At 46.2% G+C, this 17,488-nt stretch overlaps 1 protein-coding gene across 1 annotated transcript in view; it reads right to left on the bottom strand.

Annotated features, from left to right (window-relative positions):
• Nucleotides 1-1,008: 1,008 nt before the first annotated feature.
• The window catches only part of SCYL3 (SCY1 like pseudokinase 3), a 617,362-nt gene continuing 600,882 nt past the window's right edge, over nucleotides 1,009-17,488 (bottom strand). The window contains exon 12 of the mRNA XM_069231087.1: nucleotides 1,009-1,791. Coding sequence (XP_069087188.1) covers nucleotides 1,729-1,791 — 63 coding nt within the window. The 3' untranslated portion in view covers nucleotides 1,009-1,728. The remainder of the gene's footprint in view (nucleotides 1,792-17,488) is intronic.

The following is a 17,488-nucleotide window of genomic DNA, read 5'->3' as shown; positions in this document are numbered from 1 at the left end:
TTATGAACCCATGCGTTCTATGATGCTACATTGTAAGCCGCTGCACTGTACATTGCTGTACTCTACGCCACGGCACTCTACACCAGTCCACTCTTTTCCATTCCACAGTACTCTACTCTGCACCACTTTACTCTACTCCACTGCACTCTACTCTGCGCCACTCTATTCTACACCACTTTATTCTACCCCACTCTAAACCGCTGCACTCTACAACACTCTACTCTGTCACACTGCATTCTAAGTCTGTGCATTCTACACCATTATATTCTGCATCACTCCACTCTACCCCACTCCACTCTGCAGCACACAACTCTCTGCTGCACTCTATGGCACTGCACTCTACAGCACTATACCCTACTCAGCACCATTCTACCCCACTGCACTCTATGCCACTCTACTCTGCACCACTGCACTTTAAGCCACTCTATTCTGCACCACTCCACTGGACTCTACTATATAACATTCTTATCTATGCCACTGCATTCTCCAAGGATGCTTTGCATGCCGCTGAATTCTATGTTATTGCACTCTACGCTACTATACTCTGGAACACTGTACACCAATGCAATCTACACCAGTCCACTCTACGCCGCTCACTCTATGCCACTCCAATACACAACACCCTTTGCCACTCCACTTTACAACACTCTTCGACATCCACTCTACAACACTCCACACCACTCTCTCCTCTATACTACTAACGTTTAGCCATGCTGTACAGCAGCCACACTGGTGTACAACATGTCAAACACACTGGCAAGCCATTAGCTCTTGCGTAGGAAAGACCTACTGGATTTGCCAATGCTTGTATTTTATTACTTGTACAATGATTCCCAGTTCAACACTTACTATTATTCTGTGTTACTCCCATACCACAGCAGTGTTTTCCCCCAACACAGCCGTTCTTATTTTCAATATTATTGTAATTTCAAGTTTCAGCGCCTCACCACCAAATACTTCCACAACACATAACGGAGCATTATAAATTATTGAAATACGATTCATAGCTTTCGTACGTCCGCTGGCAATATCTTTATTCTGTAAATTTTCGAGCTGGGGAATCTGGCATACAATAATGTGTCTTGTCACCGTTAAACTGACGGTCTTATAGACCAAGGTACAGAAACTTAAATTCAAATATCACAACATTAAGAAAACACAAATAAATAGGATATTCTAAGCAATCTGTACAACCATTCTAAAATTTTACATGGATATAAAAAAGAGAAAAGAATCCATTTGAGAGATTTAGCATCATAAAAAGAAACATGGCACCCGAAATTAAATAACTTACCTTAAAGTTATTGAGCCACATTTCAACAAGATATACTTTATATAGAGCTTATAATTATTATGATAGAATTTACAAAATGAGTAAATAGCTGCTTTTCTGAAAAATGTCCAAACGGTAAGAAACATTGTGCCATAATGTTCTTTTATGATGTCCAAAGGAAGCGCTATGGCTTTAGTTCTAGAGTTATCACCAAAAAGCAAGTCATGCTAGAAAATGAAAGTATCACTGAATGGAACCTTTGTAGTAGTCATTCTCATGTTTTTGTTTGTTCGTTTGATCAGACGTGCTGTTTCAGTACTAAATATCCATCTTCTCTACAAGTCATTCACAAATGGAGATGTGATTAAAAAACAATGTCCTGGACGCAAGTAAGTCTTTTCTCTATATAAAATACAAAGCCTATCATAAAGCATTAGAGGCTCCTCATATAATCATCACCAAAGGTTTTCATCATCGTCCCAGTTTAGGTCTGCTCCACCCCAGCCTTCTGCTTCAGTCTGTAATAATGAGAAAGAAAACATCAGAAAAACATTTAATAAGTGATCCAGATCCAAATAGGATAAAATGAACAATCGGACAGGTTTTTATTACAGGTGGGAGGGTGGTCAGGACATAATACAATTAGAAACCAAGACTGAACTACTTTGTTCTTGTTCACACCATTTTTAGTTTGAAGCCTGCTAAGGAAGCACATGTGCTGTCTGTTGTGAGACATTGTCAGCTTACAGTGGGCGTAGAACCCGCCAACTGCTTACCACTAATTGGATTTATTATCACTCTCATTTGCTTGCTTATTTTTGGTTGCCTTGTCTTGGCTTTACTTCCTCTTCTTTTGTTTGTGCCCCTGGAGTATACCCAAAGTACTTGTCTCCTTCCACTGCTCACTTCTGGAGCACTACTATTTTTATATGTTCAAGCAGTCCACTAGCCTGCATGTGCTTTCCAGCTGTTGTCCGCTTGGACTTTTCTTCAATTCTCCACCCACCCCTTATTCCCACCGTTGTGGTTCCCGCACTCATGGTGCTCTTTGTTGCCAGTGTTCTTCCCAAGTCTCCCCCATGCTGCTTTCATTCATGTGCACCCATTTCTGACCAGCTTTCATCCATGTTGCTCTAATTGGGCTATGTGATTCTGTGCCCCCCCCCCACCCCCCACCCCCCCCCCCCTGCTGGCAAACATGTTGCTTTCTTGAGCCTGTGTGCTTCTGTGGATCCACCATCTTCTACATGTTGGCCTTGTACGTTCGTGTGAGTCCTCCCCCTCCTCTCAACATTGCTGTCCCATGCTTGTGTGCTTCTCTACCCACCCCCCATGTTGTATCAAACCCACCTTCTTCTGGATTGTCAATAAAAAAAAAAAATTAAACCTAGGACACACTGTCATTTCGTAGGCACGCACTTCCGCAATCATGCATGTGCCTACATAATGATGTGGCCCTGCAGATTTTAAAAAATGAAATCTTCCCTTCATTCTGTACCGCATTGGGTAGGATCCTATACTGCATGAAGAAAATCCATTGCTAGACTCCACAGGTCTCAAATGTGAGACCTGTTGGCTCTGTCAATACTTATTCCTGAGGCAAACGTGTTAATATTAGGGCACATTAGAAATGTGGCCAATCATATATGTGCATAAACTGCTTGAAGGAGAATACAAATTCTGTTTAAAAAAACAAAGACTAATGTGATTCACACAACAGGGACACCAGTTCAAAATGTGTTTGCTCTTATAAAAAGTCTGTTCATTTATTTATTCCTTCGAAAATTTACATTTCCTCTGGAAACTAATTGCAATGCAAAAACTCGACACTAACTCTTCAAACAAACAATTCAATGCTATAAATTTAGTATGTGCAGACTGAAATATTAAGCGCTGCCATCCCAGTAAGACTACACACAGTTCTACAGGAATTAGGTAAAATTAATCTATCATAATGGGTGGGAAAATGGTGGCCTGCGACTGAAATGCTGTTAGACATAGGTAAAACTATATCCATTTGGGAGATGCCGGAGGGGGGGGTTGGGCGGCGGATGGAAGGGAATTGTGTTTTAGACTTTGTTAAGCTCACGTCATTGTGTACATTCACTATTTTATGTGTTTCCCTTGCCCACAAATACCCAGATGTTCAACAGTAATGCACTAATATACAGTTTTTTGCATATACTTTTTTAATGTGCAGACTCAGCAGGCAGCATACTTATCATTCATATACCTAGGGACCCAAAGCAATGCTAGTACCTTAGCTTCGCCCCACCGCTCAAACCAGGAAGAAATTTGCTGCTTAAAATAAGCTGTCATACCAGCCATGGTCAGAGGTGTCCCGAGATTCCTGTATATGCCTCAGAATTACCCATACATATTTCCTGCGACCCTGTTCGCCCGGATTAATTCTCTACTAGTGAGCCTAGTGAGTCTTCTTTGGGCCAGTGCTCACTAATGGGTCTACCTTGTCAAATGCATACAGGTCCCGTATGATGGTGGTCTGGAGGTGCCAGACATCTGTCTTTTCTAATGAGCTGGTGGTCATTAATGACTGGATTTTCGAAACCGCCAGGATCTGGCAGTTGGGCTGGAAATATATCTCCTACAGGCTTGGAATCTTGAGGCAGTGATATTTGGTACCTCTGTCCCCAGAGAAATGCCCAATCTGCTTAGGACCCTCCCTTGTTAGGTGGTGATTCAAGATAGTGCCCCCTACCCAATTTGTCAAGCATCTAGCTCCTTCATTTTTAGGCCTGGCAGCATTTGGGGTATGGGATTGGATTGGCATGTTCAAAGCTGAGGATGTGGGAAAGAGAGGCCACATTAAAACAATGGTACAACTGACTGATGACTTCATCCTGCTTAAGTCTCAATTTTATCGCTAGCTACAGCTCCACCATGCACACCTACAACACAACCACTTATTGAAGGTGACTCCATAAATTAATCCTCTGGAACCTAAGATAATGATTGACCAAAGTGAAAAGTCCTGCACATATCGATCTCTAGTTGTGAACCCACCAGGCCACTAGCAGGATGTACTTCCCCTTGAGAATCATGAGTGGCCGCAGGCCAAGATAACTATGAGATGCCTGCCCATCTCAGTTAAACTGAGGGTTTAAATAGTTCCACAGAACATACAAAGACACCACTAAACTTTGGCAGATGGGGAGAAGAAGGGACCATTACTGTCTGTGCTGCTGTGCGGACAAAGCAAATTTCTTTCACATGGTATGAGTTTGCCCAGCGAGTATTCACTATTGGTAAAATATTTCTAAAGCATTAAGTGACACAATAGGGTGTGCTTTAGAACCTAATCTCAAACATACTATTTTGGGCATTTAAAGGGAACTACAGGACCCTCCTGGGACCCGGCACCTGGTTGCAATTGATGTGTTGCTGGCAAAGCAAGATATTGCCAGGCATTCAATTGGTGCTGAACCTCCCACAATTAGGGAATGGCTTTGGGATATGGACTTTTGCGCTGCAGCAGGGAAAACTTTCACAAGGTGTAAAACTGTCTAATTAAATATAACAAAGCATGTGATGTATGGTGGGATCAATGACACTTAGCTACTAATGACTTATGGCTGGGGGCTAACTTGTGTGGGAATGATGCTTTGACGTGTTTTAAGGGAATCTATGAGATCTTTACTGCGGCATTGTTTAATTTTGATCTGAAATGCAATAACAAGAATGATAAAAAAAAATATAGCCAATACACAGGATAAGCCCATTGTTTGAAGGCTCTGTAAGTTAATACAAAAAAACTATAATTAGTATGTATGTCATTTGTTAACCTTTGAAAGAATATCCACGTTGGGTTTGAAAAGTTCTCTGCATGCTAATGGACGTGCTCCCCTAACCAGAGTACCCCAAGTGCACTGATGTCTGGATCCCTTATGACGACTTCTTGGTGTTATAGGCCAAAAGCACTACCCTCAGTGGTTAAAGGTTACATCATTTACCAGGAATTAAGCAGCGAGAGTGCCGTGGTCGCAGTATACCCTGTAGTGATCAGTAAGAGTGAAGAGCTCCTTTTCACCTGGGTCACTGGAGTGAGGCTTCCTCATTTAAAGTTCTGCTTCTGTGTGCTTAACTCCCCCTTGCCCTACATCAGTTTGGTGGTAGAGCTGTGCAGTGCATGTGTGATGTACATGTGCTGGGTGTATGTGTGCCTGTGAGTGGTACAACAGAGTGATAATGCAGTACTGTGCACTGCGTGTATGCAGGAGGCATATACTGGGTGTATGTGAGTTGTACAATAGAAATCCGAGCGTCAAGATCTGCAACAGAGAAACAACTGGTGTCCATTACTATTGAGCTCAGCCTCCTTAAAGATGAGCATGGAAAACAGGCGGACAAGAAGAAGTCCGCTGAGGCTGACATTGCTACCCTCATATCCTGCCAGAAGGACAGTGAGACCGCTACGGAAACAAGTGGAACCCTACCGGAGTGAGTGGAGGATACAAAGAGGAGGTTGCACCGCAACAACATAACCATAATTGGCCTGTCAGAAGGCTCGGAGGGGTGAGATGCCACACAATATGTGGAAACCTGGCAGAGGAGCAGGGCGTCGTCTGGCCTCTCAGCCTTGTTTTCAGAGGAGAGGGCACACCAAGTTCTGACAAAGAAGCCTCCACCAGGAGCACCACCCTACTCAATGGTGGCTCGGATACTGAATTACAGGGACTGCAACGCTCTCCTGTGCAACGCACGGGAGGCCGATCCTATCATCATTGACAATACCAGAGTATCTCTCTATCCGGACTTCATGCTCGCAGTGCAGAGACTGAGAGCCTCCTTTCAAATTATAAAGCAAAGTCTCAGTGCGGAGGGGCCTTCCCTACGCATTACTGTTTCCGGCCCGGTTGAGGATCACGTATAATTAAAAAGACCTTCCCTCGCTCGAGTCTCCAGTTTCCACCCACTCTTTGCAGCCCAAGAGACGGCATCTGCCGCAATGGGCACTGCAGTCCTGCCATCCACCCTAGGGAAGTACAGGACCCACACCTATGCAGCCACTGGAGAGCCAGAGAGCAGCAATTAAATCAGCGTATTCTATACAATAAGTCCATTCTTCCCCTCACAGCATTGTTTCCTCTGTGGATAGTACTGTTGCCTCAGACTCAGAGGGAAGTGTTGCCTTATTCCCATCTATTACGACCCAAAAGAACGAGTTACTTACCTTCGGTAACGACTTTTCTGGTGGATACATTAGCTACCTGTGGATTCCTCACCTAATGAATACTCCCATTGCGCCAGTATCCAACGGAAATCTTCTTCCTAGCTTCTGCACGTCGACGTCACAATTGCCCACGCGATGCCGTCTGACATCATACAGGCAATAAGAAGTCCTCGCCGACGTGCCGACGTCAGTACCAACATTTTTTACGTGCCTGAGACTAATAGGCCATTGAGACAAACAATCAAATAACAATGTTTAATAATATCGAAGATAAACATCATTCCAAAAATTCAAGACCTCTTTTTTTTTTTTTTTTTATAAATAAATAAATAAACAAATATATATACAGTATATGTACAAGCCCTCACAAACAAAGAGGAGCACACCCAAGAACAACTTGGTTGGACCAGACAGGCAACGGGGAGGCGGGTGGGACCGTGAGGAATCCACAGGTAGCTAATGTATCCACCAGAAAAGTCGTTACCGAAGGTAAGTAACTCGTTCTTCTAATGGATACAACTACCTGTGGATTCCTAACCTATTGAATAGAGTCCCAAAGCAGTACCGCACTCGGTGGAGGGTGCCTAAATGGTCAAACCAAGAAATCCTGCAGCACTGACCGTGCAAAATGGCCATCCCTCCTAACCTCAGAATCCAAGCAGAAATGCTTCGCAAAAGTGTGGAGGGATGACCAAGTTGCGGCCTTGCAGATGTCGACCACAGGAACACCCCTAGCCAAGGCCAAAGAGGCCGACTTAGCTCTGGTGGAATGAGCTCTTATACCATCAGGCGGTTCCTTCTTTGCTAAAGAGTAACACATTTTAATGCAAAGAATGACCCACCTGGAGAGTGTTCTCTTGTGGACTGCCCTTCCTCTCCTCTTTCCCACGTACCCGATGAAGAGCTAATCCTCCAACCTGAAATCCTTCGTTCTGTTCACATAGAAGCTTAGCGCTCTCCTCGGGTCTAAGCGGTGTAGTCTTTCTTCTTCTTTCGAAGGATGAGGTGGAGGATAAAACGAGGAAAGAGTAATCGTTTGGGCCATATGAAAGGGTGAAACAACATTCGGTAGGAAAGCAGCCTTGGTCCTCAACACCACCTTGCCCCCATAAAAAGATGTGTAAGGGGGTCTAACAGATAGAGCCTGCAGCTCACTCACTCTTCTTGCGGAAGTAATTGCAACAAGGAAAACAGTCTTTAGGACTAATAATCTTAAAGGGCAAGAATGCATAGGCTCAAACGGTGAACCCATAAGAAAAGCCAAGACTAGGTTTAGATCCCACTGAGGCATAATGAAAGGAGTGGGAGGAAATTTGTTAATGAGACCTTTTAAAAATCTAAGTACTATAGGGGATTTGAATAGAGAAGGCTGGTCCGGAAGACATAGAAAGGCTGACAGGGCAGATAAATATCCCTTGACTGTAGCCACTGCACAACCCCTCTGTGCCAGAGACAAAGCAAAAGACAAGATATCCGATAAGTGGGCACGTAAGGGGTCAATTTGCCTCTCTCCACACCAATTCACAAAATTTGCCCACCTATTAGCATAGATAGATTTAGTGGAGTGTCGCCTGGCCGATAGAATAACATCCACTACATCAGGCAGGAGAGAAAAGGAACTCAGGTTGCCCCGTTCAATCTCCAGGCATGAAGGTGCAGGCTCTGAAGGTGGGGGTGTAAAACCTGCCCCTGCGATTGCGAGAGGAGGTCTGCCCTGAGAGGGAGACGGAGCGGAGGGCATAGTGAGAGTTGGAGAAGGTCCGTGTACCATACCCTCCTTGGCCAATCCGGAGCTATTAAGATGACTTGGGCCCAGTCTTGGCAAATTTTCCTCAAAACTCGAGGAATCAAGGGTATGGGGGGAAACACGTGAAGGAACTGGTAGCACCAGGTCATCTGAAACGCGCCCCCCAACGCTCCTTGTACCGGATACTGGAGGCTGCAGAATAACGGGCAGTGCGAGTTCTCCCGGGTGGCAAACAGATCTATCCGAGGAAACCCCCACATCTGGAAGATTAGACGGACTTGATCCGGATAGAGACGCCACTCGTGATCGGTTGAGAAATGGTGACTGAGAGTATCCGCACGCACGTTCAAGACTCCGGCCAGATGATTTGCTACCAAACAAATCTGATGGTCCTTTGCCCAGGACCAAAGCCGTAGAGCTTCTCTGCAGAGAAGATACGACCCTACACCTCCCTGTTTGTTTATATACCACATCGCGGAAGTATTGTCCGTCAGGACCTGAACCGACTGACCGTGAAGGGAAGGGAGGAAGGCCTTGAGAGCCAGACGTATTGCCTGCAACTCCAACAGATTTATATGAAACATCTGTTCCACTGGAGACCAATGACCTTTGACCTCCAGGTCCCCCAGATGAGCTCCCCCACCCTAGAGTGGAAGCATCCGTTATTACTGTGGTCACCGGCGGAGGTTGCGAGAACGGCCTTCCTTGGGAAAGATTGCCGTCCGCAATCCACCATTTTAAATCCGCAGCAGCATCTCCGGAGATCTTTACTGATCCTTCGAGATCCCCTTTGTGTTGAGACCACTGCTTCCGGAGGCACCACTGAAGAGCCCTCATGTGCCAGCGAGCGTGAGTGACCAACAGAATGCAAGAAGCGAACAGACCGAGCAGACGTAGGACCTTGAGGACTGGAACGACAGCTCCACTTCGAAACATTGGAACCAATGCCTGAATGTCCTGAATCCGCTGAGGCGGAGGAAAGGCACGATTCAATGTTGTATCCAGAACTGCCCCTATGAACAGTAGGCGCTGAGAGGGCTCTAGGTGAGATTTGGGCACATTCACTGAAAAACCCAGGTCGAACAACAACTGGGTTGTCGACTGTAGGTGATGCAACACGAGCTCCGGAGACTTGGCTTTGATCAACCAGTCGTCCAGATAAGGAAATACTGCTATCCCCTTCCTTCTGAGCTCTGCTGCAACCACCGACATCACCTTTGTGAAGACTCGAGGTGCTGAAGTAAGACCAAACGGGAGGACCGCAAACTGATAGTGCTGCGACCCCACCACAAACTGGAGATACTTCCTGTGCGACTTGAGTATCGGGATATGAAAGTAAGCATCCTGCAAGTCGACAGACACCATCCAATTTCCACCATTCAGCGCCAAAAGCACCTGAGCTAGGGTCAGCATCTTGAACTTCTCCTGTTTGAGGAACCAATTCAAGATCCTCAGGTCCAGGATTGGCCTCAACCGACCATCCTTCTTGGGGATCAGGAAGTATCTTGAGTAACAACCCTGACCCCTCTCCTGCTCTGGAACCAACTCCACCGCACCCTTTGAAAGGAGGACTTGAACTTCCTGTTCTAGTAACAGGAGATGCTCTTCTGAACAGTAGGAAGGGCGGGGCGGGATGGGGGGCGGAAACTCCCGAAAGGGAAGGGCATAGCCTTTCCCCACAATGCTGGTGACCCAGGAGTCTGATGTTATGACCTCCCACTTGTGGAGAAAGTTCAATACCTCCCCCCTACAGGAGTGAAGTGAGAAGGAATTGGTGGAAGTCTAAGGCTGCTTCTCATGCTGCACCCCTCCAGAGGAAGAGGAAGAGGGAGAGTGCTGCTGGGCAGCTCCTCTGGTCCGGACCCTACCCCTCCCTCTGTAAGATCTATAGGAGAGAGCAGAGGCGGGTTGATGCTGGAATCTCCCTCGAAAGGAGGAGGAGGAGGAGGAATCACAACCAAATCCTCGAAACCTCCTAAAAAGTCTGGAGGAAGCAGAAGAAGAGGCTTGCAAGCCTAAAGACTTCGCAGTGGCCCTACTCTCTTTGAACCTCTCTAGAGCTGAGTCAGCCTTGGAGACGAAAAGTTTATCACCATCGAAAGGAAGGTCCAAGAGGGTCGACTGTACATCAGAAGGGAATCCAGAGCTACGAAGCCAGGCTTGCCTCCTTGTAGCTACAGCAGTACCCATAGCCCTGGCAAGAGAGTCAGTCGTATCTAACCCAGATTGAATAACTTGGGTTGCCGCTGCTTGAGCATCAGAAACCAGGCTCATTATTTCTTGGGGCACCTCAGTATGAGACAACTTTATTTCGTCCATCAGGGCATAAATGTATCTTCCTAAAATACAGGTAGCATTAGTAGATTTCAAAGCCATGCTACATGTTGAAAAAGCCTTTTTTGAAGAAATGTCAATTTTCTTAGAGTCTCTATCTGAGGGCACAGCTGGAAATGTTCCTGGGGCAGACCGGGCTGAGCATGAAGCCTGAACCACCAGGCTTTCAGGAGTTGGGTGCCTGGTGAGGAAGCCTGGGTTCAGCAGGAGCCACTCGATATCTTCGGCCACAGATCTGATCACCGCCGAAGATGACACCGGCTTCTTCCAAATTTCCATGACTGGATCCAACAAAGCCTCATTAAAAGGCAGAAGTGGCTTTGCAGATGTTGAGGCAGGATGCAACACTTCAGTTAAAATGTTCGGCTTAGGCTCCGACACCGGCAAAGGGAGGTCTAAAATGTCCGCTGCTTTCCTGATGACTGAATGAAATGTTGCAGCCTCCTCCGTATACTCTCCAGGTGATGACAAGTCCCATTCTGGAGAGGTGTCCAGACCACTAGCCGTGTCTAAGCCATAGAGATCTTCTCGAGATTCCTCAATCTCTCCTTCTTCTAATGTCCGTCTCCGATATTCTTGTTCCTCAAGGAGGCGAAGAGCAAGCCTCCTCGAATGCAATCTTTCCTCTATTCTCGGCGTCGACATGGCTTCAGCAGACGTCGAAGCCTGACGCCGCTCCTCGGATCCATCAGACGCCGGATCTAACGGCGCCATGGATTTATTCGGCGCCGAACGAGGAGAAGGACGGACAGAAGACTGTTCCGGCACCGGAACCACAGGTCTACTCGGCGTCACTGGCTGAGATGCTGACGCCATAGGCGCCGACACCTGGGCCGAGCCCACATTTCCCATGGGAAGAGAGGGCATAAAAGGTGCTGGTCGTAACGGAGACGGAGCACCCATATTGAAGGTCAAAGGGCCCGAAGGACCAGCAGGTCCACCACCCGGAGCCATCTGCTGAAAGATGGAGAACATCGCATTCAAGAATGCAGAACTATCGGCTCCAGGGGCCGGGAAAGCCGGGTACTGAGGAGCCTGGGTTGGAAGCAACATCAACACCGGTCCCGACGTCTGCAAAGCTGGAGAAAACTCTTGACGCCGAGGAACCTCGAACACAGAAGGAGGGTTCACAGGCGACGTCGGCGAAGTCGGGGATGTCGGAGATGCTAACGGAGTCTGCGGTTGGGGAGAGATGGTGGGACTCACTTCCCAAGTCTTCCGACGTCGAGTCGAAGGTGACCTCGATCGCGATCTCTCCATACTCGACCGGCGCCGAGATTCTCGACGGCGCCGGGAGTCCCGATGACGCCGATGCGACTTCGGTGAAGACGACTTGCGATGATGTCTTTTCTCCTTTTTCTTCGACTTCGCTTCTCGCTCTTTTAAGGCCTTTGGATTCATCCGTTGACAAGAGTCCCATTTGTCAACGTCGCGGTCGGAACTAAGGCACCACAAACAGTCAGAATGTGGGTCCGTAACCGACATCTTGCCACCACACTCGTTGCAGGGCTTGAATCCAGACTTTCTTTGCGACATTGTAAACTGTCTCAAAGCGAAAACAGCAAAAAAATAACTGTAACTACGTCGAGTAGTAACAGTAGCTCGCTCGAAGAATAACAGTTGTTCGAATGGCACGGAAAAAAGGGAACTGACGTCGGCACGTCGGCGAGGACTTCTTATTGCCTGTATGACGTCAGACGGCTTCACGTGGGCAATTGTGACATCCTCGTCGATGTGCAGAAGCTAGGAAGAAGATTTCCGTCGGATGCTGGCGCAATGGGAGTATTCAATAGGTGAGGAATCCACAGGTAGTTGAATCCATCAGAAGGCCCATGAACTCTAATCCTGGAGGAGCTATGACCTAACCATTACTGAGAGGTGCTGACTAGCAATGATTACCACCTGCTTCCACTCCTATTATGGTGGGCACACAAATCTACCTTGGACCTTGAACAGTTACAGTATATGTTGTGTGACAAAGTATTCTTGCTAGGGTCTGTCTTGGTCATGAAACATTGCTACAAACTATGAATAGTTGGCCCCTCCATTAGTCTCCCTGGGCCTACCCTTCCTAGGGAGTGCATAGTTACCATTGACTGCCGGGCCTGGGTGGGCCCATGTACTAGCTATCATGCGGCGCCAACTGCTAATCACTTAGAAGTCTTATGCTTATAGGCCTACTGCCCCACTAGCGATTGCAGGTATTACTTTGTGATTTAATGGTTACTTTTTTTTTTTTTTTTTTACAGGTTTAGCCAAGTGGTCTTTATGCTTAGCCTCTTGTTGGAAATTGCTGTGGGGTTTGTTTATTATGTTACTTGTTGGACATCTACACATTTAACACATGACTTGTATACAATTCATTGCAGGTACATGTATGCCACCCCACATCGTTACATACTAAGGACCTATGATGACGTCTACACGTTGCTTGAATTGTTGGGGGGGGGGAGTAATGGAGAGAGGGGGAATGTCCCCCATCCGATCCCTACGTGATGGCTGCAACCACAACTCTTGGAAGATGCGGTGCTTCAAGACAACTTAGCCAGAGTAGTTGATAATTACTTTATAAATAATGCAAATAAAGATTCCTTCCCATTAGTGAAGTGGGAGGCATTTAAGGTGGTGGTTAGAGGTGTGGGTAGGCAAGGCCACTGTGGGTGCTTGACAAATGATAACCAGTGATCTTGCCAGAGTAGAAGCCAGTCTAGGCCGGCTAGAAACAGATGCAGCGCTCAATAACTCACAAACCCTAGCCTTACAGGCGGCCGGTATCAAGTATGTGGAACTCTTGGAGCGTCTGAGTGCTGTAGATTATAGGTTATACAAGCAGCAAACTCACAGTGAAGGGGATAGATTGGGTACATTATTGGCACAGATGATAAAGGAAACGCTTACTGTCACTCTCATTCCACACATACTCACACCTCAACTAACCAGTGCCAACTGACACTCAGCTTGATATTAATACGGCATTCCGTGACTTCAATACAGACCTCTATTCTGCGCCCACGCCACTGAGCCGAACGGAGTTTCTAGTATTCTTACAAAACTTACTTTACCTTCCCTCAAAACCAATGAGGAACATGCCCTGCTGGCAGAGATTACACAGAGTGAAATAAGGGGGGCCATGAAAGACATGGCTTGCAACAAATCGTCGGGGACAGATGGTATCCTTGGCTGAATTTTACTCCATAGTATGAAACTAGTTCCCTATTTGTAAAAACTATATAAAGCTTCCCTAACTAATGGCCATCTTCACTATACAACAAAGCAGGCATTGGTGACCTCGTTTTTAAAACCTTGAAAAGCTCCAACCGATATGTCCTTGTATAGACCATTGTCATTACTAAACACTGAATACAAAATACTGGCCAAGATTTTTGCACAGAGACTCCTCCCCCTACGACACAAACTGACACAGATCAATGTGGATTTGTACCAAACCGAAATACATCCTATTAATATTTGCCGGCTGTAACATATTATGGATCATGTGGGCCACATGTACCCCCAGGCCGGTTGTCTTTCCCTAGACCGCCGTCAGGCATTCAATACACCACACTGGGACTACACGTTTGCGGTTCTTGAGCGATTTGGACTCCCCCCTGCCTATATACGTTAGGTGCAGCTACTTTATGCCTCCCCAACGGCGACGGCATGCACTGGACAATGCATATCAGACTCATACCCCATGTTTTGTGGTACTAGGCAGGGATGCCCACTTTCTCCCTTGCTCTTTGTATAAGCACTGGAACCACTCAATTTCCTTTTATGCTGATGACATTTTGTAGACAAACGACTTGGGGCATAACCTGCCGGAGGCAGCCCTGGTGGTTACAAACTTTGCATCCTTATCTGGACTTGAAATAGACCATAGTAAATCGATTGCATTCTCGTTCAGGAGGGCCAATATTGGGAACACCATCTTATTTGGTTACAAGACTTTGCAAGTCACATCGGACACTTTTCGATAACTGGTAAATACATATATACAAGACCCCTTTGGATCTCCTGGATGGAAACATAGAGAGCAATCCCTTTCCTAGATCCGCTTTACTACCATTGTCCATTGCCTGCCAGCCGGCACTTGTCAAGATGGTGATGTTGGCACGCATATTGTACTACTTCGTAAACCTGCCAATAATGATTCCACATAATTGTTTTAAGAAACTGCACTTCCTCCTGACTGACTTGATATGTGATGATGGTAGACAGCCGGTAAGTTTTGCGAAATTGCAGATACCAGCAGATCAAGGGGGAATGGGCACGCCGGATTTTAAGGCTTACTGCATAGCAGGACAGCTACAATAGCTAGCATATTAGTTGGCCAGATGAAACTTACATGAAATAGAATATACGCAATCTATGGTATGTAGGGGCTGACTCCCTTATTGATTTGCCTGGGGTCTCACCCCCAGACAATCTACAGCTTCTGTTGAGTGTGGCCCTCCAATACTGGAAGATGACCCTGCGTTATACCTCTGCAATGGTACATTACGCACCAAATATACCACTAATTGGACTTTTTACGAACGTTGGGATCCTGACACAAACTAGCATACAATTGTGGGCACGAGAAGGGGTGGCAGGGATTGGATCGCTATTCAATGATCAAACATTGCTCACTCATATTTTGCCCATTGACACAACTTACCCAATTTACTTTTTCTATTACATGCTAATATATTGCATTATATCAAACGTTATTGGGCACCCAAAGAAACTGAACCCCGGACACAAATTTATTCAGGCAGTCTATACCATGGGGCACGGGAAGCATTTAACCAGATTGCTCTATAGAGGTCTCTGGGTACACCTCTTACCACCTTTGATGCCCCTGAGGATCAAATGAGAGGGAGACACAGGAAGGAACATTCTAGATAAAGAATGGGCCTCCATGTTGGCATACAGTAAGGGTATGACGAAACTCCAGATTTAAATTTATACAATACTCAATACTGCAGAGAGTATATCGTACGCCACATTGATTACACATTTTGTGCCCAACAGCATCACCAGCATGCCCTAGGTGGAAAACAGATGAAGCAACGTTATTGCATATACTTTTGAATCGCCCTAGTATAGTCCCTCACTGGTCCCACACTGGAACAATACTTGCGGAGGTAACAGAGAGATGAATGGCAGGCAGCAGAATCCTGCCTTTTAGGGCTTTTTTCACATACTAAGAGAAGAAAGGTGACATCACAATTTGCTTATCTAGCCTTCCTATTAGGGAAGCGCTTAATAACTAAGTGCTGGAAAGCCACCATGGCACCTTCAATAGTACTGTGGATGGCAGAAGTGGGGGAGTGGGGCATAGGTGAAAGTACAGCACTTCACAGGGAAGAATACAGAGGTCTACGGACACACCCAATAGTGTTAGAGTGGGACGCTCTATTGGAATCCTTTAAAACTTTAAAACAGTAATTGATAGCGAGACGGAGACTGGGTAACAACGCTTCTACTGCTGGCCTCATGAGCTTAAGCTCTCCTGCTGCGATCCTGACATCATTGACATTAAAACGGCAGGAGCGGGACAGTAGGCCTCTCATAGTGCTCATGAGCCGCTAGTTAAGAGTGGATGCTGGAGGCCATTTGTATTAGACCTATCAGGTCACTGCTATACTGCATGATACGGGGGGCTGAAGCTTACAAATGCAATACAGTTTGCATAGATAGTAGATGTTAATTTGCAGGGGAGTGGGAGGGAAATTGTTCAGTGTTGGTTTTGTCCCTACCCCACATATAAATGGGACATGTGAACTGTGAGATGTGTATCCCCAAAGGAACTATGGGGCTTATTACAACTTTGGAGGAGATGTTAATCTGTCCCAAAAGCGACGGTAAAGTGACGGATATACCACCAGCCGTATTAAGAGTTCCATAGGATATAATGGACTCGTAATACGGCTGGTGGTATATCTGTCACTTTACCGTCACTTTTGGGACGGATTAACACCTCCTTCAAAGTTGTAATAACCCCCTACGTCTGCTATACCTACTGTGGTAGAGGAAAGAAGGAAGTCCCAACCTGTAAAATTTTTTAAAAAAGAAATAAAACAGCTCTATGAGGGCTGTCACCTTTGGATGTATGAGTGGACACTCCCTATAGCATTCACAATATGCACTTTCTACATATATCAGTGACTTAACACAACAAGCCTAGAGCGCAAGGTTGCCCTACGGTAATAGGTGCGCAATGACACAAAACAGGCCAGACTGGTGACCAACCATGACAAATACCGCAAACACAATATTAAAACAAACAATAAACAAAACTGTAGCATTATCGGGTTATATATCCCAATAGGTTAGTGTAGGGATCTTTCCTTGTTAGATGGTTCAGTATTGCCTTTTTGGTCTAGGCAGAGTACCACACACAGCTGTGGGTCAAAACTAATGAGAAGTAAATTGCCATTGAAGAGAAAGGTGTGGAAGGAAAATAACATACAGCATGTACAATCTCACTACATAGATAGTACTCATGTGGTCCCACACAGTGTTTAGCGCATAACCAACACATCTCTGCCAGCCTGGAGGTAAAGAGTAAGGACAAGGGGAGGTGGTTTTTAAGTGTTACTAAACCGTACGCACGTGTGCCAAAGCGATCTCAGATGTGGGACCCACGGAGTATCTAGACCATGGGAAGAAGCAGTCATGTTGGAGGTAGCGAGTATCATACCAGAGGCTGTGGGCATGTTCTCATTCGCAGGCGGCTCAAGGCAATACAGAATGCCCTAATCCGTATAAAAGTGTTGGATGGCCAGACTGAGGGCCATGATGAAAGGAAAGTCCATAGGGAGGCGAGAGGACCCAGCGCTGTCTTTGCGCTCTGGCCTCACCTCTAATGGACGGAGAGGCCAGCCGACACATGCTTCAGTGCTGGAAGAGCGCGCATAGGTCAGAACGGCCCTATTCAGTAAAGTAAAAATATGGCCCC

Source organism: Pleurodeles waltl, chromosome 4_2 (assembly GCF_031143425.1).
Source record: "Pleurodeles waltl isolate 20211129_DDA chromosome 4_2, aPleWal1.hap1.20221129, whole genome shotgun sequence".
Taxonomy (NCBI): domain Eukaryota; kingdom Metazoa; phylum Chordata; class Amphibia; order Caudata; family Salamandridae; genus Pleurodeles; species Pleurodeles waltl.
The sequence above is the reverse complement of the archived record's forward strand: the minus strand, read 5'-3'. Positions and strand labels throughout refer to the sequence as shown.